This window comes from Myxocyprinus asiaticus, chromosome 15 (genome assembly GCF_019703515.2).
Source record: "Myxocyprinus asiaticus isolate MX2 ecotype Aquarium Trade chromosome 15, UBuf_Myxa_2, whole genome shotgun sequence".
Lineage (NCBI taxonomy): Eukaryota > Metazoa > Chordata > Actinopteri > Cypriniformes > Catostomidae > Myxocyprinus > Myxocyprinus asiaticus.
This window is the reverse complement of record NC_059358.1, coordinates 25,499,471-25,524,356: the sequence shown is the minus strand read 5'-3', so window position 1 is coordinate 25,524,356 and position 24,886 is coordinate 25,499,471. Positions and strand designations below refer to the sequence as shown.

Sequence of the window (24,886 nt, the reverse complement as noted above, 5' to 3'; positions counted from 1 at the left end):
TGTATCATTTTTAAGGTATTATAGCTCCCTACTTGAAAATTTGCAAAGAATTTTCCTAAAATGCACATTGTATTTTAAAAAATAAAAAATAAAAATATGTAACCTTGTAGCCAAACAATATTTTGACTACTGAAACAGTGTAAACGTTATTTTGGGACCTTTGAGTGATCGACTTTTGCTGGGAATGGCATTTATAAACTGCACCTCTTGGAAATTTAATTGAATACCATTGATTGTGCTTTACCTTACTCTCTTGTTTCCTGTCTTCACCTGATTTTTCTAGAAATGCCTTCTCTTCCAGACCTCATCAACTTGCCAGCTTTCCTTTTCCATCTGGCCTCAGTGGTCACTTGTGCTCTCACATTCAATAAGCACATCCTCTCATGAGAATATCCTTTTGTCTCCTCCCAATTCTGACTGCATGCCTGGACTGACAGGACCAGGATCTGTTCACCTGAGAAAGGCATCATATAGTGTTGCTGAGGGCAGTAAAGTTCAGTTTTATGAGGCCAATCATGAGTGACAGAGACCTGAGGTTTTCTGTACTGGAAGAAGTATTTTGTGTTTGTTTTCAGTCTCTTGAGAAAAATGAACCTGTCAGCTTTGCTGATGGTTTAAAGATTTTAAATCCGTGACATAGCTTCAGTGCAAGGTCAAAAGCGTTCTGTAGTCTAATTGTTTTAGCATTGTTAGGATGCAGTATCACAGCTTGGTGTCATTTGATGTGACTAATGAATTTTCTGCTGTAATGGATTTTATGATTGAGGACTGTGTGTTTTTTAAGCAGGTTTATCTCTGCTTGACTTTAGATGGGTGATTGATGTTTCTGAATATTGTGTATCTCTTTTCAGCTTTGTCCTTAAGAAAAGCTGAAGAATGACTGCAGTGGCTGTCAAGTGTTTGATACATTGAAGTTTGAGTTTTGTCCTTCCATGCCATTGAAATGACCTGAAACAACAAAAAGGAGTGCACATGTACTTTAATTTGAATGGCTGATTGGAGAGGGTAATCACTTTGTCCTTTAAAAGAAGCTCTTGATTCAAAGAGATGTAAATGCAAATTCTCTTTCCTCTCATGTGCTGTTTTTCCATTAATGATCATGTGGTCAGTCTTAGTTCAGAGATCTCTGCCTCCTGGGGTCTGAAATGAACACTCATCAAGCGACTGGCTTTGGCAAGTAAATAGATTGGCTTTGGCAAGTTACTCACCAGTTGTTGTTAATTTTGTAAGGACATGCAACATAGTACATGGTTTAAAGGAATATTCTTATGTGGAACACAAAGTGCCATTGTGAATGAGCTTCTTTTATGCACTCATGAATGTGCAACAGACTTCAAGATATTCACTGAAAAATTATTTAAATAGACCTTATTCACAGTACTGCCATCTTTGATTTTTAACGGGAATGAAAATGAGGCTGTGAGGGATAGACTTACCATCTCTTCAGTGGCACATGTAGTATAAAGCTGTATAACACTCCTAGATCCCATCTGATTTGCCACAACTCATGTTGTCTGGAGTTGTTTGTCTACTGAACGTTCTTGGAAAGATTTTTTTTTTTCAGTGTTTTGTCCACGGGAATGAAACAAAAACACTTTTAATTACAGTACAGCCCTTGAAGAGACTGTATGTCTATCCCTCACAGCCTCGTTGTCATTACCATCAAAAAAGAAAGATGGCGCTGCTGTGAATAAGAGCTATTTGGTTATCACCAAAACCTATCGTATGTCTTCAGAAGACTTGGAATGAGATGCTTTTGGGTCCATTTTAAGCCATAATGCTTTTTTTTCTTACATGCATTAGGCACAGCACTCTGCTCTATGATCGCACACTATGATCATGTGCTAAGTCTTATCCAATTTTACATAAAAACACTAAATGTAAGTGCAATTTTCGTGCCTGGGCAACGCGCAACTCGGCAATGGTAGGAGTGTTTGCACTCTCTGTGGCCAAATGTGCGCACACTGTGGGTGTTTTTGCTAAAACGTATGGGAGGTCCACATAAATAAAGTGGCACAAAGCCTAATTTGCCATTTTTGTAGGAAGTAAGTCATTGCGCTTAAAACATTTAAGAACCAAGTATGTTCTTAGAGCAAAGTCTAAACTCAGTCCACCAGCAGGTGCTATCAAAGTGCAAATCTCTGTAAAAGTGAAAACTAGCCGTGGTGTTTGTGTCAGTAGATCAATATGAGTAAATATACTTACATTCTCTATACAAGCACCACCTTTTTCATGTCATAGATGTATAACTGACATTGAAGAAGGATGTAATTACTATGTTTCTGATTTCAGTGGGAGAGTTTTTCCATTGTCTAATATGCAGTATATGGGTGCTTTCACACTTGGTTCGATTGCTTGGACCAAGTTCATTTCCTCCCCCTCCCCCTGCCCTTGCTGGTCTCTGTTCACATCATATTATTTGGGTCCCAACCGCAGTCCGATTTAATCATCAACGTGAGTACAAGCGGCAGCTGTTTACCACTGTTACTTGGTAACAACTCAAGAAGACTTAATCTTCGCTGTGTTAATAAAGTATTTATATCTTTGAATTTACCACCAAAATGTTACATACATGAACAGAACGACACTTGTGTTTGTCTGCCAAGGATGCATTGAATGTGCAATGATGTGACTAATATTAGTGTTTGTCTGCCGCAAGCCAGCGGATGCATTGCAAGAGATGTGAAGAATGTGAGCTACTCTCTCTGAAGGGGATTTATTTGGACACAAGCAGGTACGAGAAATGCATTATACCATAATAATTGCGACCTGAAACCTGCAAAGACGTAAATTTTACGCCATCAATATCGGTTCACTTCAGCGATTTGGTACAGTTGCGATCATATCAGCAGTGAACCGTTCAGTCGGACTTGGGTGCAGCGTTTACATTATCCAAACGAACAGACCTTTGACATCATTCGAACCCGGGTGTGCACCAAAAGTGCTAGTGTGAAAGCACCCTATGTCTATGCTTTGTGTTTGATCGGTCGCTGTTCATTTTCAGTGGTGCTGAAATGCTGCATCTTGATTATTTACTGCATCTTTACACTCTCCTTCCATTATGTTTGCTTAACTGCAGTTGCAGTGAGCTTTTTAATCTTTATTTTAAACACCATAGTAACAACAGAAAGCCACATGATGACTGAGGTGGTTTACACACTGGGCACATTTGCTGCGGTCTAAATCTGAGTGTGATTGTTCCAGGTGCCCCCCGCAGTGTTGATCTGGTTTCAGACTCGCATATGATTCTGTCGAACCCCGGTACTTTTCCGTCATCAATTTGCATCATCACAAATGTTCACATGATGGATAAGACAACGCAGTTGCTATTTTTGTGTGTTTTTTGTTAATTTGGTGTCATTATGCACACCAGAGTGAACGAAACCTGCACCTCTGTGCATCGTATGCACAACTAACTTATGCACGTATATAAAAGGCACCTCGCCTTTTCTATGTCCCATAACATTCCCCTGTCATTCATGGTGGATGTGTGTTTGTTTTTGTTCTGATGATGTCATCATGCTTAAATCTTCAAAACCGCAGCAATGACTGAAACACATGTACAGACAGTGCACAGTAGCAATCACACAAACACAAAACACCATCAGAGTAACACATGTGACACTAAAATAATGCAATAAACATGAACTAAACTACATAAAATATAACATAGAACACCCTAATGTATACATAACTGATATGAAAAATAAAAATAAACAACTATTTCCATAAAATATAATGAAATGTGATGGGTCACGCAGAGACTTCTGGGAATGACCGATTATTGTTCCCTGTCTGTCACTCACTCAACATTGTGTCGACATTAGGGGTTTGATCTTGAGAGCCCAATCACCTTTGCTTAAAATAGAACTGGCCAATGAGAATTGGTGAGTGGAATTTGCATGCCACTCTCCGCCCCGGACATACGGGTATAAAAGGAGATGGCGTGCACCACTCATTCAGATTTTTTCTTCAGATCCGAATGCATGCTTGTGTTCGTCCTCTCACCTTTCGCTTATGCTGCTGGATTTTACGGTGCATATCAGCGGTCACCCTCACACGATCGAGTGTTGTGCTTCCCCTGGGCACTTCGGCGGCTGAGTCTACGGGTGCTAAAAGAGTATATTCAAAAGAGTATATTTCCTTCTAAAAGAGCTCGCACAAACGCTTGGCATCTTTTTAAATATGTCCTTCCACGTTTGCGCTACTGGATGTGGCCATTATCTCTCCCCTCCGGACAGCCATGAAATCTGGGGTGCCAGCACGTCGAGGCAGCTTTCATGGAAGGGTTATGTTCTCATTGCGAGAACATGCACATGAGAACGTTGCGGTCGCAGCTCACTTCCTTCTTCATGAAGCAAGGAGCCACCGCAGCTGCTCCCCGACCTGGTCCTTCCTGGGCTGATGCACAGCCGGCCAGGTCGGCAAGCCCCCGTGGACTTCCCATCCCCCAGCATGCTCGTTCTACCCGAAAGAGCTGTCGAGTGTTGCAGGCGGCCTACCTCAGGGCGGGTTTAATGTGTCGTTCGCGGCTCGCGACGAGGATGAGCTTTTGCGGAACCCTCCACCCTGCCCTGAGTGTTCGCGGCTGGATGATTGGTTTCTGGGCTTGGAGCGCGACCCACGGCCGCACCCCGCCCCGGTGCCTTTCTTCCCGGAAGTGCACAAGGAGCTAACGAAGTCGTGGAAGGCACATTTTTCTGCCCATACACGCTTTGCGGGCTCGTCCACTCTGACTACCCTTGACGGCGGAGCGGCTAAGGGATATGTCGAGCTTCCCCAGGAGAGCGCACCGTAGTGGTGCATTTATGCCCGCAGGGCGCAGCCACCTGGTGTGACCGACCAAGGCTCCCTTCCAAGGCCTGTAAGTTCTCTTCCTCTTTAATGACAAAGGCTTACAAGGCCGCGGGTCAGGCCACTTCCGCCCTGCTCGCCATGGCCATCCTGCAGGTCCACCAGGCCAAGGCGCTGAAAGATCTGCACGAGGGTAGGACCGACCCGGGGCTGATGCAGGAACTGTGTACTGCGACTGACCTCGCCTTAAGTGCAACGAAGGTCACGACGCGTGCCCTGGGCCGGATGATGTCCACTCTTGTGGTCCAAGAGCGGCACCTGTGGCTCAACCTTGCGGAGATGCGTGACACCGAGAAAGCTTTCTCAATGTGCCCATCTCCCAAGGGGGGCTTTTTGGTGACTCCGTCGAGGATTTTGCCCATCAGTTCTCGACGGTGAGGAAGCTGACTGAGGTGACTAAGCACATCCTGCCGCGGCACGATTCGGCCACCTTCAGGCCTCCGAAGTCCCACAGTCCATCTGCTTCTCATCAGAGTTGTTCCCTTGCAGTGCCAGCCCCAGCTCCTGTACCATCGGAGCCCCGTACGCTGGCCTCAAAGAAAGAGATCCTCCCGCGGGAAGTCGGCTCCACCTGCCCATCAGCTGGCCCCCAAGAACCCCAGATGGGCTTCGAGGCGGTCCTGATATGGGCAGCCCAGGGATGAGGCAACTACTTCTGACCGGTCTGGCCCGGGAGATCTCTCCAGCCCCACCATCGCCCTTGGGCCAGCGCGTGGCGAGTATTCCATCGCCGAGTGCCCTCTGGGCCTCGGCACCCACATGGTCAATAAAAGAGCAGTTTCCTCATTCCCTGGGCCAACGCACTCGTGACGGCCATGCACTGGAAGTCTTTCCGATCAATCAGGCGAACGCGAGTACCTCCCGTTCCCTCGTTCTCCGTCGAGAGACAGCCGGCGAACAGGTAAGTGTGCTGGTCTCTGGGGTCGCCCGCCCACCCCAGTCATCGGCCACCGTTGCAGGCTTGCGGAGGAGCACGTCCCCCTGGGCTGTCTTCCAGGTGGGGTGCCTACTCTGCCTTGCCGCAAACCACCCTGCCCAGGCACGGTAAGTCCAGTCGTCCCCTTGGTGCCGCTGTCACGGAAGCTGGTGGACTGGTTAGCGCTCTCCAGCCCCGTGGCTCATCAGAACGATTCGCATCGCGATCCAGTTCGCCAGACGCCAGCCCAGGTTCAGTGGCATCCTCTCCACTATGGTGCGGAGCGAGGGTGCCTCCATCCGAGCAATAGAGCCCGTTCCCATAGCCGAGTTGCGCAAGGGCTTTTACAGCCCTTATTTTATCATGCCCAGAAGAGGGGGAGGGTCGCACCCAATCTTGTATCTACGTGCTTTGAACAAAGCCTTACACAGGCTTCCGTTCAGGATGTTAATGCAGAAGTGCATCCTGGCATCAGCACGACATCAGGATTGGTTTGTGGCCATCGACCTGAAGGGTGGTGCTAACTTCCATCAAGAGGGTGGGGGACCTTTTCTATTTTAAGCAAAGGTGATTGGGGCTCTCAAGATCGAACCCCTAGTGTCACTACATCGACACAACGTCTCGTTCCCTCCATCAGGGAACAGAGGTTACATCAGTAACCAAGACATTTTTCACTGTGATTTTAACAGTGGTTTACTGTAAATGTACATGTATTCTTTTGTTAAACATAACATAAATTTTTTACCGTTAATTATATGGTAAAATCATACTTTTTACATCTAAAAACATATATATATATATACAATATTTTACTGTAAAATTACATGTCTTGTCAATTAAATGTTTACTGTATATGTTAAGGTTACTACCTGTTAATCAATTTAAGTTTTTTTATAGTAGCATTTTTATGTTCTTTTCCTGTTAAATTCATGGATATGAATTGACTTAGCCCATGCTGTCACAAAAATACCAAACCTCTGTGGCCGTGCCCACTGAATTGGCGCATTTGCTGTATCACAATGCTTCAGATGTAGTGATCTTACAACTAAAATAGGGCCCTAAAAATGAGTCCCTATCAATTGCCATTGTCTTGCCATATAAGACGGACAGATACAGTACATTCATTAAAACATCTCCTTTTGTGTTCTGCATAAGAAAGACAGTCATACAGGTTTGGAGTGACATGCGGGAGAGTACATAAAAAAAATATATTTTTGGGTGAACTATTACTTTAAGTTTGACTGTAAAGTCGATCATCTTACGTTCACTGAGATATAATTAAATATTATTGCAACTTGCATGTATTCAAATAACTCTGACCTCAAAATTTCAGAATTTTATTAAGGAAGCCTAAAGTTTATCCCTTTAGAACTCCATGTGGTGACACATATGTGGAATATTCCTCATTAAACCACCAAAAGAATTACACGCAGAACGAAATCACATTAGAATATATATTTATATATATTTATGTGTTATTTTTAGAATAATTCAAAATACAGTTTAATGGCCGGTAAGGAATAATTATGGCTGGTACATAAGTCACTCGCCTGGCTGGCCATCCCTCTTGAGAGCTGGTCTTTATGCAACTTTCCAGTAAAGAACACCAGTCAGTAATAGTAATGATGACTGTGATAAACAATATTGTTTTTAGTGCTGTGACAATAAAAGTATTGTGATAATGGAAAGCTATCCACTTGGATTAATGGAACAGATGACTGGCTGTTGTCTTTATCTCTTCAGGTGCACTTTAACACACGGTTTGTGATGAAGACTCTGATGACCATCTGCCCGGGCACAGTGCTGCTGGTTTTCAGTATCTCCCTGTGGATCATCGCTGCCTGGACCGTAAGAGTGTGTGAGAGGTGAGAGAGAGACAGAGAGAGAGAAAATGCACAAATAAATCATTGTGGTATTCTGTCTAGACGCTGTCAAGTGTCTTATGCTTAATGAGGACTCACCTGAATCCCAAATAAGTGCCACTGTCTGGATGATAACACACCAGTTGAGGTGTGCAAACACTCTCTTTGCTATTCTGTGGGGAGGAGAGGAGATTTAGGACAGAAATAGAAAGAGAGAGAGAGAGAAAGGAAAAGGACTGCTTGTTTTTCTTCACTTTCATTCACACCCTTGTCTCCAGGAGACCTGTCTGTCTTAACGGCATTCCTCCCTTTACAGACACACCTCAGGCAGCAATCACGACTTGCATCAACAGATTTCCCATGTTTCATCTTAAAAGGTTCACAGGATAAAATAGGCCCTCGAGCCAGTGAGTGGGTGCTTCTGACTCTACCAGGCGTGTTGTCATGGTTACAAACTCTGAATGTGTGCTTGGGTGTGTGTGTGTGGGGGGGGTGTTGTTTAAAATATTGAGGGTTCCCCCAGTTGGGGAGTTGAGTTTTGATGGTGGTTGTGATAGAAGCAGGCTTCAGCGACACAACGTGAGTGACAGTTTGTGCATTTCCAGTGCCTCATCCGATCAGGGCAGCGCCTTTTTGAGATGAGCCTGCAGGGATCTGCTCTATTTTTATGCACTGCACTCAAAGTCATCATGTTAAAGGCCCTTTCCAGAGGAGGAGTCTCCCTACAGGCTGTGCGCTGCTCTTACACAGTCCAGCACATACACAATGGGGTTTAGACCCCCTTTACTTAAAATCAGAAATGTACAATCCCTAACTTAAAACAGAAACCAAATGCCCCGTGTGTATTTGTGGGTTGTATTGTGTGCTTTCAGTGCAGTTTCTCAATTTCGGTACATGCACACATGGCTAAATAATACAAAGAATAATTAATCAATTGATGATGAGCTGTTTATATTTGTACTCAGCATCAAAATAATGTTTTATTGGAATGTTTAATTGAAAATGAATCACCTTTTATTTTAATGAAACAAGCCTTCGCCCAATTGTCCATAATTCTAGACACTACTGTAAAAACACATTTTGTAAACAAGCATTTCAGAGTGTCAGTTGCTATGTTTCCATCCAAGTTGCAAATATAATTTATGTGAAAAACCATAATAATGCAAAAACAATGTGCAGATAAAGGCACGTTTCCATCCCATGTGTTTAAAAACAATGGTCGCAAAAATATTTTCACTTAGAAAACTCCTGATGTTGCTATAACAATGCAAAAAGCACTTACCAATTAGCTTGAAGTGAAAATCAGTCCTCCTTTCCTGTTTAATTAATCAATCGCACAATCGTGCAGAACGTCTCAGGTTTTTAAATCCATAAGGATCCCTTTCTCAGTGGTGATAGTGGCAGTGATGACAGCCAACTCATCAGCAAGATTTCGCACTCTTCGCTTTCAAATTATGTACATCGCTTAAAGCGTGACTGCGTCATTCAAGGCTAGCTAGAAGGCCTTGACTGGGACATATCCTTAAGACCACACCCACCCAGAACAAAAAAATCAATCTGATTGGCTGATGAATCTGGCAATCTGACTTTAGATGCCTATTCACTGCAGTTTTGAGGGATTCTGTGGAAATTCTGAAGGCCTGACGGGGTGGAGCTCAGACTCACGCACTGCTTCGGCTAAGGAGCATGGCTTCCGGCATGCAATTTGTGAAACAGTTGTTACACTTTGCTTGTAAGCATCGAGGAATAATTTCTGATTCTATAAACTTTTTGTTTTTTGCTATTTGTTTGTAGATGAATTAGGAGTGGAAAGCGATTGAAAATACATAGGCAAAAAAGTCAATGAGAATGAAAGGATGAAAAAATATTTATTAGGCATGTTACATCAGCGAGAAGGCTTTTCTGGCCCTAAGCAGTCGCCACTGAGCAATCTAATTTCATTTTTCATTTTGGCACATACTTTGCAGACACTTTGGGAAAATGAAATCGTAAATAAGGTTTAATTGAATTTTTTAGCATTGTATTTTATTTATTTAAAATTGGCAGAAAATGAGCTCCATGCTTTATAAGCGTTAACAATGTGCGGTGCACACATCACTGTGCTTCAGAGATAGGATAGCGTGGAACTGTTGAGCGAGTCATCTTCACTGGATATTGCAGCGCACAGCATAAAACTGATGCTATCCATTTGAATTCTACAGAGAATATTATACTTTAAAGCACTATGGAGGAAGTCAAACCTCTCAAATGGCTAGACAGCCTCAACATTATTATAAATAAGCCTTCTGATGAGGAAGGGTAGACAACAATGTGCCATGCATCAACATCAATTACAAGGCTTTTAAAACTACACATCACAATTACTAAAATGTATCATGTTTTTAACTGTAGTTACAGTAACTGATATTATAACAGAAATGTTATAGTTTCATATGAAAACTATTAAGGGCAAACTATTATACTTTGTGAAATTTGTAGTCAAATGTGTTTAACTGTGTTTTCACAGTGTAGACTATTAGCTTTCCGATAACAAATACTAATTTGTTTTTTAGAATGACTAGCTGACCTACAGTAACCATGGTAATGAGGATGGCCTTATTAAATGCCACTGTTAAACCATGGAAGAACTACTGTATGGTAAACTTTGACCAGGGCAAGTACAATGGAAGAAGAGATTTAAAGTCTGGACCTCCATGAATTCTACAACATGGCAACAAGCAGTGTTGATCCACCAGTCTCAATGTATCATCCACACCCACAATCACATTAGTTCTATCCAGGAGAGCATGCAGGGTACATTCGCCTGAAATCTCTGCAGAGCTATGTTTCCACCTGAAGCCTGCGGTCTGCAAATGAGCGGCGCCTTTTCATACCAACACAAAGAGGCACCAAATCACTTTCCCTGAATTTCGGCTTCACTGTACCTCAATGGTGGAATGACCTTCCCAACTCCATCTGTGAAGTAGACTCCCTCTCTGCCTTCAAAAAGTGGCTAAAGACACATCTTTTCCATGAGCACTTGACCGTACGCTCATAATAATAATAATAATAATAATAAATAAAAACATATTATACTTGTTACACTCTAATCTATATCTTGAATAGTATTTTTCTGATGCAATTGAAACTTTGTAATGCAGCAATTTTCACACTACTGTCTCCTTAAGATGAATCACTTATGCTGTATTCTTCCTCTTTTTGTAAGTCGCTTTGGATAAAAGCATCTGCCAAATGAATAAATGTAAATGTATCTCACTGTTGCCATTGTAAAGGTATCTTGTTTACTGTATTCACACAGCTTGTTATTATTTGACTTAAAGGTGCAGTATGTAAGATTCAGAAACCCTTGTTATTATTGACACTTGTGGCCATTAAGTGAACTGCAGCCAGCTACCTGTTGCTCGTGCTCATGCACACACTCCATAGGGACGTGAGCATCGACCAAAACAATGATGTAACGTACAAAGAGACAACGTGATTCACCGGCATCATGCTGACAGATGAGGTAGCATTATTAAAATTACACAGTTATGATTGTTTTACTACAAACTTTGAGACTGTATATTATATTTGACTCTCCAGTGCTGGAACAGGGCTAAAACAAAGTGTGGATACAGGTCTGGCTATGCGAGACTGTAGTTTGAAGTAATCACTTTTCTTTGCATGATACATTGACTGCATTTATACGATAGCCTATGTCGGCATTAGCTAGCTAGCCAGCTTTATCAATAGCTGTTAGCTAAATTTGGTGGATAATGACAGTAGCTGTTTATAAAATAGACTGTACATTATAAATATGTTGACACAATTCAGTATTGATGTGATTCCATCACAACTGTCATTTTGATATATCGATGTGCTATTGTTTTATAATAATAGAATGTATATATTTTCTGTATAACCAAGTTATGTTACACTAATGAATGGATCTTTGTGCATTATCTTGAACATTGACTAGCATTCATTTCATGTGTTATTGTAGTTTAGCTAAAATCACACAGATCAATCCTTATGGCACTATATTTCACATGCTTTGCAGTTATGTATGCTTACCTGTCCTATAAGAAGAATGCCAATTCAGGGTCGGTTTTGATCCCCAAAACCGAACGAAGGTCCCTCCAGGAATCAAATGCCCTGCTGATGTTCACTCTAGTTTTCGCTCGACCACGATCACGTTCCCGCTTAGCCAGATGGGATTCAGTAGATACATTTTTTTTTTTTTTTTGGCTTACTCTGAGTTTGTGTAGGAGTCGGTGTTGTGCTGGGAGCCGGACGTTTGCTGGATTCCATCTCTAAGATAACATTACCTAGTATTGCAGTTTGTTGATGCTGTTGAATAGCAGAAGAGAAGCACTGAGGCAAGGCTCTCGGGAGCGCGCATAAACGTCACATCCTTTGGATTTTCCCGGCAAAAGCGACCTGCCCCTTCACATGAAAATCAGTCTACAGGCTTTAATAGGCAACCTAGGAAGTCCGGCAAGGGCTCTTTTTTTAAGGTGCGTTACAAGCCGTTCACACACTGGTGAATATTACATGAAAATTGTTACATATTGCACCTTTAATAAAAAAAAAAAGAAAAAAAAAAGGTAAGGTCTTAAATATCCCATGATCTACAACGTTAAGTTTTAATGAACTTAATTCTGTATCTTCTATAAAAGTTATCATTAACAGTAATACATTAACAGTTAATTAAACAATCACAAATGTATTCAAAACATAGCCTGAACGTATTAAAAAAAACTAAACTGAAAGTATATATTAAGAGGAAAATATCAATACTCGCATTTAAGTGTATTAATTTAAATTATATTTAAACACTAGGCTACATGCACATACTTCGGTGGCTGTTTTATGTTTTCATGTTTCCTTCTACAGTAAGGAATTTTTCTCTGATGTATTGTTAACATTTTCAAGTTTGCAATATAACGGTTGGTCAGTCAAAAATCAAGGGTATACTTTGTATAAATAAAACTTTAAAAAAATATGTCTTGAATTGTTTTTGTTTCAAGCTGTACACCACTTACATTTTATTATTGTTAATGTTCAAGGGGTCATGACATGAGGAATAACATATTCTTTTATCCTTTCCTTGATCATTGTACTATAAAAACATACTGTAAGTTTTAGAACTCAAAACTTCCTCCTCACTGCAAAAAGAGCATTTGTTGAAACCAAACTGCCAAAACGACTAGTTTTCTACTTCCTCCACATTGTGATGTCACACTGTGGTAGACATTTACATCCTCCACAACAACACATCAATGCCTTATCACTTCCGTAGCCCCGCCTAGTAGCGGTGAGCAGTTAGATGGCAGGTCAGTCAAGAGCCAATCATAACACTGGGCATTTACTGTCAAGTCTTAAAGGAGAAGCAGCACCAAAACTGACCGTTTCTGAAAGAGGGTCAGAATGAGGGTGGAAAATGATCATGTTTTACAAATATATCAAGGCAAGTCAAATTTATTTGTATAGTGCTTTTCACAACAGCTGTTGTTTCAAAGCAGCTGTACATAAAATTATGCTGTAACAGAAGATGTATGAATATAATGCCAATATTAGTTATTCATGTTTAGAACTAGTAGTGGTTAAAATGAGTAAACTAAATAAGCGTTGTGGGTCAGTGATTAAACAGAATGATTTTATATGAACTATAAGTTTTAGTGTTAAAGTCCTTGAAGTCATCCCGAATTAACTGATGAAATACACATAAATGCATTGCCCGTTGATTTTGACCTATGAAGGCTTTTTTGTGGTTAATTAATTTTCTGTGTAGTTTAAGAGAGTGTTGTCCCTCCTTTGACCAAGTTCATATAGGTATCAGTCACTGAGGAGCAGTCTGGCCAAATAATTATGGCAGGTACGTTTGGTGAACTCCATCCTGAGCCCATGCTTCAGACAGTGGCTCATGAAGCATCCCATGTCTTTGAGTTTGCATAAATTCATCCTCTGTGAAGTCTTAGTAGACTGAAGTTAAGAAATAATCCTGAGGTTTAGACAGGGAAAAAAATAGAATAAAATTTGCATAGATGCCATTCAATTTAAAGCAGGGTTAAAGAATAAGAGAAGTGTTTTCGGTTCTGGCAGACATAACTAAAGCAGCATAGCTATGAATTGAGGGATAAATTAGGTCTATGCCTGGCTGAATAGATAAGTCTTTAGTCTAGACTTAAACTGAGTGAGTGTGTCTGAGTTCCAAACACTGCTAAGAAGACTATTCCATAGTTTAGGAGCCAAATATGAAAATTATCTCCCTCCTTTTGTGGATTTTGATATTCTTGGTTTTGTTAACAGGCTGGAGTTTTGCGATCGTAATGAGCATGATGGATTATAGCATGACAGAAGATCACTTAAGTACTTTGGAGCTAGACAATTCAAAGATTTGTAAGTAATTAACAGAATTTTACAATTAATACGAAATTTAAATGGTATAACAATATAACCAATATAACGCCAGTAAAATGGGGCTGATATGATCGTATTTCTTGGTTCTAGTTAGCACTCTCGCTGTTGCATTTTGAACAAAATGAAGTTTATTTATTAAACCTGCAGGACATCCACCTAGTAATGCATTAAAATAATCTAGTCTTGAGGTCATGAATGCGTGAATTAGTTTTTCGGCATCAGAAACAGACAGCATGTGTCGTAACTTGGCAATATTTCTGAGGTGGAATAATGCGGTTCTACAAATATTGGAAATTTGTTTTTCAAAGGTTAGATTTCTATCAAATATAACACCTAAATGTTTTGCTGTAGAAGTTGACTTTAATTTGTACATCCATCAAGAGTCAGATTATATTTTAGCGTCTTATTTTTTTAGGTTTTTGTTCCAATAATTAGTACTTCTGTTTTATCGGAATTGAGTAGAAGGAAATTTCTATCCATCCACTCTTTGATATCATTTATACACTTTGTTAATTTGGAAAATAGTGAAACTCCATCGGGTTTTGAAGAAATATAAAGTTGTTTATCATTGGCCTAAGAGTGAAAATGTATTCCATGGTTCCTGATAATGTCTCTCATATATAGGGAGAAAAGAAGAGGCCCTAAAACTGATCCCTGTGGCACTCCATACTTAAAATTAATTTGATATGACAATTCCTCATTTACACAGACCAAGCTAATGCCTGTCCACAAATGCCAACATAATTCTCAAGCCTATCCAAGAGAATGTTATAATCTATGGTGTCGAAGGCAGCACTAAGATCAAAAAGCACTAGAAGAGAAATGCAGCCGTGATCAGATTATAAGAGCAAGTCATTTGTAACTCTGATAAGTGCAATCTCTGTACTATGATGGGGCCTAAATCCTGACTGAAATTCTTTATATATACCATTTCCCTGTAAAAAAATAAACATAATTGGGAGGACACTAAATTTTCTAGTATTTTCAACATAAATGTGAGATTTGAAATCAGTTTACAATTAGCCAGTTCTCCTGGATCAAGTTGTGGTTTTTTGATAAGCGGTTTGATAACTGCCAGTTTAAAGTTTCTTGGGACGTGCCCTAAGGATAATGAGTAAATAATATTTAGAAGAGGTTCTGAGATTACAGGAAACACCTCTTTTAGGAGTTAATCAATAGTGGGTCTAACATACATGTTGTTGATTTTGATGTTTTGATTATTTTTGATTGCTCTTCCTGACCTATAACAGCGAAGGACTGAAGTTGCTCTTAGGGAATAATTGTAGTCTTCTGGGGTGCTGTGGCAGACAAATGCGTAATTTCTGATGATTTCGATTTTATCAGTAAAGAAATTCATTAAGTCATTATTACTATGCTGCAATGGAATATCTGGTTCAATAGAAGTTTTATTCCTAACCAATTTAGCCACAGTACTGAATAAACACCTAGGATTGTTGTAGTTATTTTCGAGTTTGCTCAAATATGCAGACCTGGCAGTTTTTGGAGCCTGTCTGTAGTTAGACACACTATCCTTCCATGCACCGCGAAATACCTCTTATTTTGTATTCTTCCACTTATGTTCCATTTTCCAAGCTACTCTCTTGAGAGCATGAGTGTGATCATTGCACCATGGTACAGGATTTATCTCTTTAACTTTCTTTAATCGAAGGGGGGCAACACTATCTAGAGTGCTAGAGAAGACTGTATCCATATTTTCTGTGTCATCATCAAGTTCTTCTGAACTTTTTGGTGTAATGAGTTTGAGTCTGGAAGATTATTATTGAAGCTATCTTTATTAGTTGAAAGAATAGTTCTACCTAAATAATAATGTTACGTAGATTGAGTTAACTTTGCTAAGTGCAGCATACAAGAGACGAGGTAATGATCTGAGATATCATCGCTCTGCGGCAGAATTTCTATATTATAAACATCAATTCCATATGACAAATTAGATCTAGCGTAGGATTTTGGCGATGGGTTGGACCCGTCACATTTTGTGTTGGACCTGTCACATGATTTTTTGTGCAAAAAACTTTAGTAATATTATTAGTGAACCTCAAGAAACATATAGAAAATAATGCCTATGCAGGTGGAGTTTCGCTTACTGCTCCCTGCTAAAAACAGGTGGTTCAAGCTTCAATTGCTTTGGTCATAGGAATATTCCTTATTATGTTCCGGAGACATGATTAATTACGTAAATGTTTTTACACAGTATTTTTATATAATTAATCACACAGAATTAATGCCTTAAATCGACTGCCCTAAAAAAATTGTCAGGTAACTTAAAAATTTGCTTCATGTGGCAACATCTAAATTCACTGGTTTCCTTGAAGTAAAAAAACAAAAAAACAAAAAACAAGTTATTAAATCTGAATAAATCAACCTGACAAATTATGTTGCACCTACGAAAGTCATTTTTATGGTTTAGATCAAGTAGAAGTAGATATTTTGGAAATAGTCACCAATTTTTAGTGTATGACCAATATACTGATGTGAAGAACATAATATGTTCAATGTATAATGTAACATTAAGAACTTTTCAATCTCCAAAGTACCAAATAGCCAACTCAAGAACCCTATGCAGTTAAAAATGTTAAATCTAACATACAGAAAAGACTGTTATAAACGATAAATGAAAACCAAATTAGAACCTTATTTTTAAGTTGCTTGAAAAGCCTGGTATGATTTTGAAGGCAAGATGTTTGGTTTTGTAGAATTTTCAAAAAGAAGGTAAAGATTAAGGATGCGAGGAACTTAGGAAAAAAATCTATTTGATGTGAAAACTTTAATATGATAAATAATCTTGCATCTTTCACATCCTGTTATTGATTTTTAGCCAGCACTTGTTCAAAGTTGGAACTATAGGTCTCTACAAAACAATAATGGGAGTTTCCCAATCTGTGGCCTTTTTCAAACCAAGATGGGCGTTTCTGAAATATCCAATGAAAGTAGAGAATATCAATGTAGTAGGCAAATCGAGAAAAACGCCCATCCTGGTTTGAAAAGGCCCACTGATTGGAAAACACCCATTTTTGTTCTACAGAGACACAAATCTCCAAAGTTGCCTTCTAAAACTCTCAGCAAATCTATTAAGTTTTTCTCTCTGCTCTCTCTCAGGTACCATGATGCTCAGGATGTGACCAGTAATTTTTTGGGTGCCATGTGGTTAATCTCCATCACCTTCCTCTCTATTGGATATGGAGACATGGTGCCTCACACCTACTGTGGCAAGGGAGTGTGTCTGCTCACAGGGATTATGGTACACACACACACACACACACACACACACACACACACACACACACATACACACACACACACATGCAGTTTCACAGCCATGGTGGCAAGGGACAGTCTAAAGATATGTTTTTTATTGTTATCTCATTCCAAGAAACCCAAACATACACACACTTCTACCAACCATGTCTGTTATTAAACACCATGACACTAGAACACACAATCATCCGATGTTTTTTGATGAATCCTCCTGTGTATTCTGGAATGGCACATTTGTTCTGCTTTAAAGCTGTTTCGGGCTTCCGTTGTTCTGCCTGATTTCCTGATGATGGAGTTAGCTTAATGTAAGCCCCAGGTATTTCTTTGCATAATTTCTTTCAGCAAGCCTTTATGTCCCTGTGCCTGAGGAAAGCTTGACAGGTGGTGGAGACAAATTGTTAGATTGTGTGTTGTTTATTTTAGTATTGAGTTTGCAGATGGTAAATATCTGTTAGGAGAGATCGCCTTATCTCGCTTTTCTTTTCCTCTCTCTGTTGTTGTGTTTATTGGAGTGTTCGTTCTGCCTGTTCACATATTGTTAGCTTCTGTGCTTCTTCTGTGCCCCTAAATATCCACATGCAGATATATCACACAGATATTTTCAAACAGGAAAGCTTGGTGTGAGAATTAATGTGACTGTTCTTTTTCTGTTTATTTGTGTTATAATTTGCTTTCTCTTGTTTCTGAGATCTGTCTCTCTTCATCTCTCTCTCATTTGCACACACACACACACACAAACACACATAGATATAACTTATTTATGAATTTTATTATTGATTTCCCAAAATGAGGTGTCCCCGAATGTCCCCAGAGGGAGGTTTTGTCCGATTAGCTCACTTCTGGAGACAAATTTGTCCCCAAACTACTGCTAAGTATGCACACACCCACACGCAAACATTATACTAGACAGCAGGTAACAGTGATATATACTCACAATCTTAATTGTTTGAAAGGGCAGCTAATTTTTCAAACTGTTTGTGTTCCCTCTGTTTTTGAATGTGAGCTGCTGAAGAGATGAAAGGCTGCAGAGTAATAAGAGAGGGTGAACAGCAAAAAGAGAGAGAGAGAGACTGAGTGTTGGATGTGATTTCTTTTACTGTTGAGAGTAATTGTAATGACTTTCTATAGGTGGAATTATGTGACTTCTTGCTATGACAACGTGGAAGTCCAACTCTATTAGAATGCACTACTGTCCTAAGGGTACAGGAGTGTTTGGGCAGGACTTTAGTTTGCTACAGTCGCTTGGTTCTACTAGAGGATTTGAGGGTCTATGGAACACCTGTCTGCAAATCTAAGTGTGGAATGGAGAATATTATAGGAGAGACCAGGGCTAGTTGTCACACATTTAACTCCAGTGAATATTTCTCAGGGTACTTTATTTTTGAAAGTCATTTGTGATGACATGTCCTAATAGCCCCAAAATATATTGTCAGACTTATATGGCATAAGTTGTCACAGAAGAAGCTAGAACCTGTAATTAAACAGTCTATTCTAGGGTTTTCATCAAAATTTAAACGCTAAAACAATTATGAAACAGAAAAATTCAGAAAACAGAAAAATGTATAAGCTAACATACAGTAATATCAAATCATTGTTTTGCCCAACAAATATTGTAGTTTTTAAACAGTATAAATGTATTACATCTAAAAATAAAAAAAAATAAAATAAAAAATAAAAAAGTGATAACTTGACCCAATAAAAATGTGGAAAAAAGTGATCCCCTGTCCTGACAACGCAGCTGATTATATAGATGAATGTATGCTAGTGTATTTTTATTGTGTGCACTTGTTTACAGTTATATCTTATGATGACATATATTATTATAATACTGGAATTTTAGTTTGGAAGACTATTCTAATTTTAGAGGATTTTAAATAGGGCTGTCAATTGATTAAAAATTGTTCATCAAATTAATTGATTAAAAATATTCCCATATATCAGTATTTACTGAGAAAGGCCCCCAAATAAATGTTATGGGTCTGTTCCAAAACTTGGTGAGCTGCCTCGCTGTCTCCTGCCTACATAGACAGCTGTCTTATATGGCAGCATCCTAACTGAAATGATGACAAGAGACCAATTTGGGACACTCTACATAAGCGGCAACTCCAGGCGTTATTCAAATAGCGCTCCTCATGCGCAGCACATGGGAGACTCGACTCGCAACTGATTTCAATACAGGTGACGTGAGAAGAGCGACGCCATCCTCTAATGAATTAAAATATGTCACTTTGATATTTTAATGAGTTGTAAGACAAGAGTAAGAATTTAAATTGTGGTCACCGTAGCTGAGATGCATAGTGTTTGGAAGAGCTACAAGTAAGACGTAGCTTACTTGAGTCTGTTGTTTGTTCAATTGAATTGATAGATGGTGTGCTGCTTGACACGGGGCAGCATAATAAATAAACAAAGAAAATAACTTAGCTGTTTGAAATAATGTATAGGTCCTAAAATATTACAATTAAAATATATTATATCATTCACATATGTTGTGGCAGCAGACAAGTAAAGCATTTATGCTGCATTCTATTAAACTCAAAGTCATTTTCCAACTTCCTATTAGGAGCGTTGCAGATTTGTTTCCTTATACGTCATCTTCCGAGCATCTGGCAATGGAATGCCTTCATCGTCAGAGATTGGAGATATCAAGTAGGAAAATCCCACATCCAAGTTGAATGGAAGCAGCATAAAACAATACAAAATTTGTTTAAGTCTACATATTGTTTGTTTTATTTCCATATCTTTGAACATAACCATTATTATTAGCCTACTTCCATCTGCACTGTTGGTCTATGTACTCATGCATCTGACGGACACTTTTAGAGCTTTTTTAGTTTTCAGCATAGTCATAAATGCTCTTTTTTTTATAGGCTGTGTCAAGTTAAATATAGTTTGAAAGTGTGAAAAACTTACCTCGAGAACTTTGCATTCTGTTGCACTCCGAAGTTTCATATGGGTCAGGGACATGATTAATTGATAATTTTTTTTAATGTTATGTTAGATTTTTAACGTTATGTTTCATATAATCGCACTAAATTAACATGTTAAATGGACAGCCCTATTTTTATACTCAGATTGTAACTTTTTAAACTGGCTTGAAACCTAGAGAAAACACACATTTGTGTAATTGGACTAAGTTGTGACAACTTCCTTTTGTGACAGCTAACCCCGGTCTGCCCTATATTGTTATGGTCTCTTAATGAACTCTAACCTCACTTGCTCTAATACACAAAACAAACACAAACTAAATGGACTGTGACAGTTAGACAGTTGACAATTGCTCTAAAACAATACTGAATATTTTGGTCTAAGGGCAAGTATTTTTTCTTTCTTATGACATTAATAACAGTCATATCTGGGAAGAAGCAATATGTAAACTGCAACAGAGGACTGATGATAAATGTATCATTCTAACATTTTTGTCAGTTTAACAGATTAACAATGGCCTCCATGTTTATGTGTTTTTATGTTTTATCTGGGAATACGTTTAGACAAGTACACACACACATACTAATTTTTGTCTGTGTCCTGGAGGGGTTTTCCATGGATGGTCATCATGTTTTATTAAGTGGTGAATATTGGCAACAGAAGTGCTCTTTGAAAAAGGGCTTTTTTTGATGTTGTATTTTCATGTAGTCAGAGAAGTGGCTTTAGAGTATTTTTGGTTTGCAAGTTGTGCTTCTATGCCCTACAAGTGGGTTTAAAAACATTCCATTAGTGCTACAAACACAGACACACTCTATACACACACCCCCACATACAAGGGAAAGCACACACATTTTCATTAGTCACTTTTTTGTTGTTGGATTTTTTCCCCTTTTTCTCCCAATTTGGAATGCCCAAATCCCAATGTGCTTTTAAGTCCTCGTGGTCATGTAATGATTCACCTCAATCCGGGTGGTGGAGGACGAATCTCAGTTACCTCCGCATCTGAGACCGTCAACCCGCACATCACGTGGCTTGTTGAGCACGTTGCCACGGAGACATAGCGCGTGTGGAGGCTTCACACCATCCACCGCGGCATCCACAGTCAACTCACCACACGCGCCCCACCGAGAACAAACCACATTATAGCGACCACGAGGAAGTTACCCCATGTGACTCTACCCTCCCTAGCAACCGGGCCAATTTGGTTGCTTAGGAGACCTGGCTGGAGTCACACAGCACACCCTTGGATTCGAATTCGCGAACTCCAGAGGTGGTAGCCAGCGTCTTTTACCACTGAGCTACCCAGGCCCCCAGACAAAGAGCTGCTCGGAGCTTCTAAGGCACTGCGTGCGATCCAAATAGATGCATAAAGCTCGCACCGGACACAGCAACGCCAAGGCTGGGTCTGCCTCCTCCTGGGGCAGCACTTGCAGGTTCACCACCTGATCCCTAAAAGGGGTCGTGGGAACCTTGGGCATATAGCCCGGTCGGGGTCTCAGGATCACGTGAGAGTAACCCGGACGAACTCGAGGCATGATTCGCTGACAGAGAACACCTGCAGGTCCCCTACCCTTTTGATGGAAGTGAGCGCAGTCAGGAGGGCAGTCTTCAAAGAGAGTGCCTTAAGCTCAGCTGACTCCAAGGGTTCAAAGGGAGCTCCCTGTAGACCCCAAAGGACTACAGAGAGGTCCCACGAGGGGATGAGGCACGGTCTGGAGGGATTCAACCTCCTAGCGCCTCTCAGGAACCTGATGATCAAGTCGTGCTTCCCCAAGTACTTACCATCTACTGCATCATGATGAGCCGAAATAGCGGCTACATACACCTTCAAGGTGGAGGGGGACAGCCGCCCCTCCAGCCTCTCCTGCAGGAAGGAAAGCACCGATCTGACTGCGCATCTCTGGGGGTCTTTGTGTCAGGAAGAACACCACTTAGCGAACAGACGCCACTTCAAGGCGTACAGGCATCTCATAGAGGGAGCCCTAGCCTGAGTGATCGTGTCTACCACCGCGGGTGGTTGGCCACTTAGGTCTTCTGCATCCTGTCCAGGGGCCAGACGTGGAGATTCCAGAGGTCTGGTCATGGGTGCCAGATGGTGCCCCGTCCCTGAGAAAGAAGGTCCTTCCTCAGGGGAATTCGTCGGGGGGGGGGCTGTCACGAGGAGCGTAAGATCCGAGAACCACGTCTGGGTGGGCCAGTAGGTTGCTACTAGGACGACCTGCTCCTTGTCCTCCCTGACCAAGTAGGCTCACTGGGGGAAACACATATTTGCATAGTCCAGGGGCCAGCTGTGTGCCAGCGCATCTATACCGAGGGATGCCTCGGTCAGGGCGTACCAAAGTGGGCAGTGGGAGGATTCCCAGGAAGCAAACAGGTCTACCTGTGCTCGACCGAATCGACTCCAAATCAGCTGGACCACCTGAGGGTGGAGTCTCCACTCTCCCCTGAGGGTAACCTGATGTGACAGCGCGTCCGCTGCGGTGTTGAGGTTGCCCGGGATGTGAGTGGCTCGTAGCGACTTGAGGCGCTGCTGACTCCAGAGGAGGAGACGGCGGGTGAGTTGTGACATGCATGGGAGCGTAGACCGCCTTGATGGTTGATATACGCTACCGTTGCTGTGTTGTCCGTCCGGACCAACACGTGCTTGCCCTGGATCAACGGCCGAAACCTCCACAGGGCGAGCAGTGCTGCCAACAACTCTAGGCAGTTGATGTGCCAACGCAGCCACGGGCCAGTCCAGGAGCTGGCGGCTGTGTGCCCATTGCATATGGCACCCCAGCTTGTCTTGGAGGCGTCTGTTGTAACCACGATGTGCCTGGAGACCTGATCTAGGGGAACCCCTGCCCATAGAAATGCAAAGTCGGTCCAAGTTCTGAAGAGGCGGCGACAGATCGGCGTGATGGTCACGCGATGTGTCCCATGGCGCCATGCCCATCTCGGGACTCAAGTCTGAAGCCAGTGTGGAAGCGATCTCATATGCATGAACCCGAGCAGTGTGGCTGCCGCTGAGGATGCCATATGCCCCAGGAGCCTCTGAAAAATTTCAGTGGAACCGCTGTCCTCTGTCTGAACGCCTTCAAACAGTTCAGCACCGACTGCATGCTCTCTTTCGTGAGGCGCGCTGTCATCGAGACTGAGTCCAACTCCAAACCGAGAAAAGAGATGCTCTGAACCGGGGAGAGTTTGCTCTTTTCCCAGTTGACCCGAAGCCCCAGTCGGCTGAGGTGCCAGAGCACGAGGTCCCTGTGTGCACACAGCAACTCTCGAGAGTGAGCTAGGATTAGCCAGTCATCGAGATAGTTGAGGATGCGGATGCCCACTTCTCTTAGTGGGGCAAGGGCTGCCTCTGCGACCTTCGTGAAGACGCGAGGGGACAAGGACAGGCTGAAGGGGAGGACCTTGTACTCGTACGCCTGGCCTTCAAAGGCAAACCACAGGAAGCGTCTGTGTTGAGGTAAGACCAAGACTTGGCAGTACGCATCCTTCAGGTCTACTGCAGCGAACCAATCTTGATGCCGGATGCTCGTTAGAGTGCGTTTTTGCGTCAGCATCTTGGACGAGAGTCTGTGCAAAGCCCGGTTCAGTACTCGCAGGTCCAGGATTAGTCACAACCCACCACCTTCGGTATGATGAAGTAAGGGCTGTAGAACCCTTTCTTCATCTCGGCTGGAGGGACAGTCTCTATCGTGCCCTTGCGCAGAAGGGTAGCGATCTCCGCACGCAAGGTAGCAGCGTTCTCGCCCTTCACCGAGGTGAAGCGGACGCCGCTGAACCTGGGCGGGCGCCTGGCAAACTGAATCGCGTAGCCGTGTCAGACGGTCCGGGTCAGCCATCGCAACAGGTTGGAAAGCGTGAGCCATGCGCCCAAACTCCGGGCGAGGGGGACCAAGGGAATAATCACGTCGGACGTACCGGCGGGCGGGGCCGAACTCGAAGTGCCACGTCGAGAGGACTCGAGCCCCGTGGCCGTGCTGAATCCAGGAACATCAAAGCACTTACCTGGCTCCTGCCACCCACCATAAGATTGGCCGAGGAGGGGGGAGGAGGAATCTCGTCCCCGTAGTCCACTGGAACCAATCCCGTGTGGGCGTGTTTGTGCCACAGCTGGGCGCACAGGGGCGGGGGGTCTGCCGCTGGAGCGCCATATCTGCCAAAATGGGACGGTGGACGGTGGTCATGACGACGGCTGTGCGCACCGGATATGTGACCCAGGAGACGAGGGAACCATTCTTTTTATCAGGCTTTTGGGTGCCGCAGCCTCCTGGGCATGCGGCGACAAAAGATTCTCCTCCCGGCGCTCCACCGGAGGATGGAGTGGTCTGTCGACCAGCCCCAGAGAAGTGGGTCTCCTCGCCCCTGGGTTGCCCGTCTCGGGGGCGCTTCAAAGCCTTCCTCGGGTTCTTAGCGGCCAGCCGTGAGACGGGTGGGTCTGCTCCTGCGGAGGGCTCCACACCGGTGCCGGGCCAGGGGGGCGGTGTTGTTGCTGCAGGAGGACGCCCTTGGCGACGAGCAGACAGGGTGTGGGGTCTTAAGCCGTGCCGGGGCAGGATATGTTGTAAGGCCTCCGTCTGCTTCATCACCGCCGAGAACTGCTGGACAAAGTCCTCGATGGCGTTGCCAAACAGGCCAACCTGGGAAATGGGGGCGTCAA

General features: G+C 42.2%; 1 protein-coding gene across 2 annotated transcripts in view; it reads left to right on the top strand.

Annotated features, from left to right (window-relative positions):
- The window catches only part of LOC127453280 (small conductance calcium-activated potassium channel protein 3-like), a 116,031-nt gene that overhangs the window by 76,297 nt on the left and 14,848 nt on the right, over positions 1-24,886 (top strand). For both annotated transcript variants that reach the window (XM_051719527.1, XM_051719528.1), the window contains 2 exons: positions 7,514-7,635; positions 17,152-17,293. In XM_051719527.1, the coding sequence (XP_051575487.1) occupies positions 7,514-7,635; positions 17,152-17,293 (264 nt within the window). The remainder of the gene's footprint in view (positions 1-7,513; positions 7,636-17,151; positions 17,294-24,886) is intronic.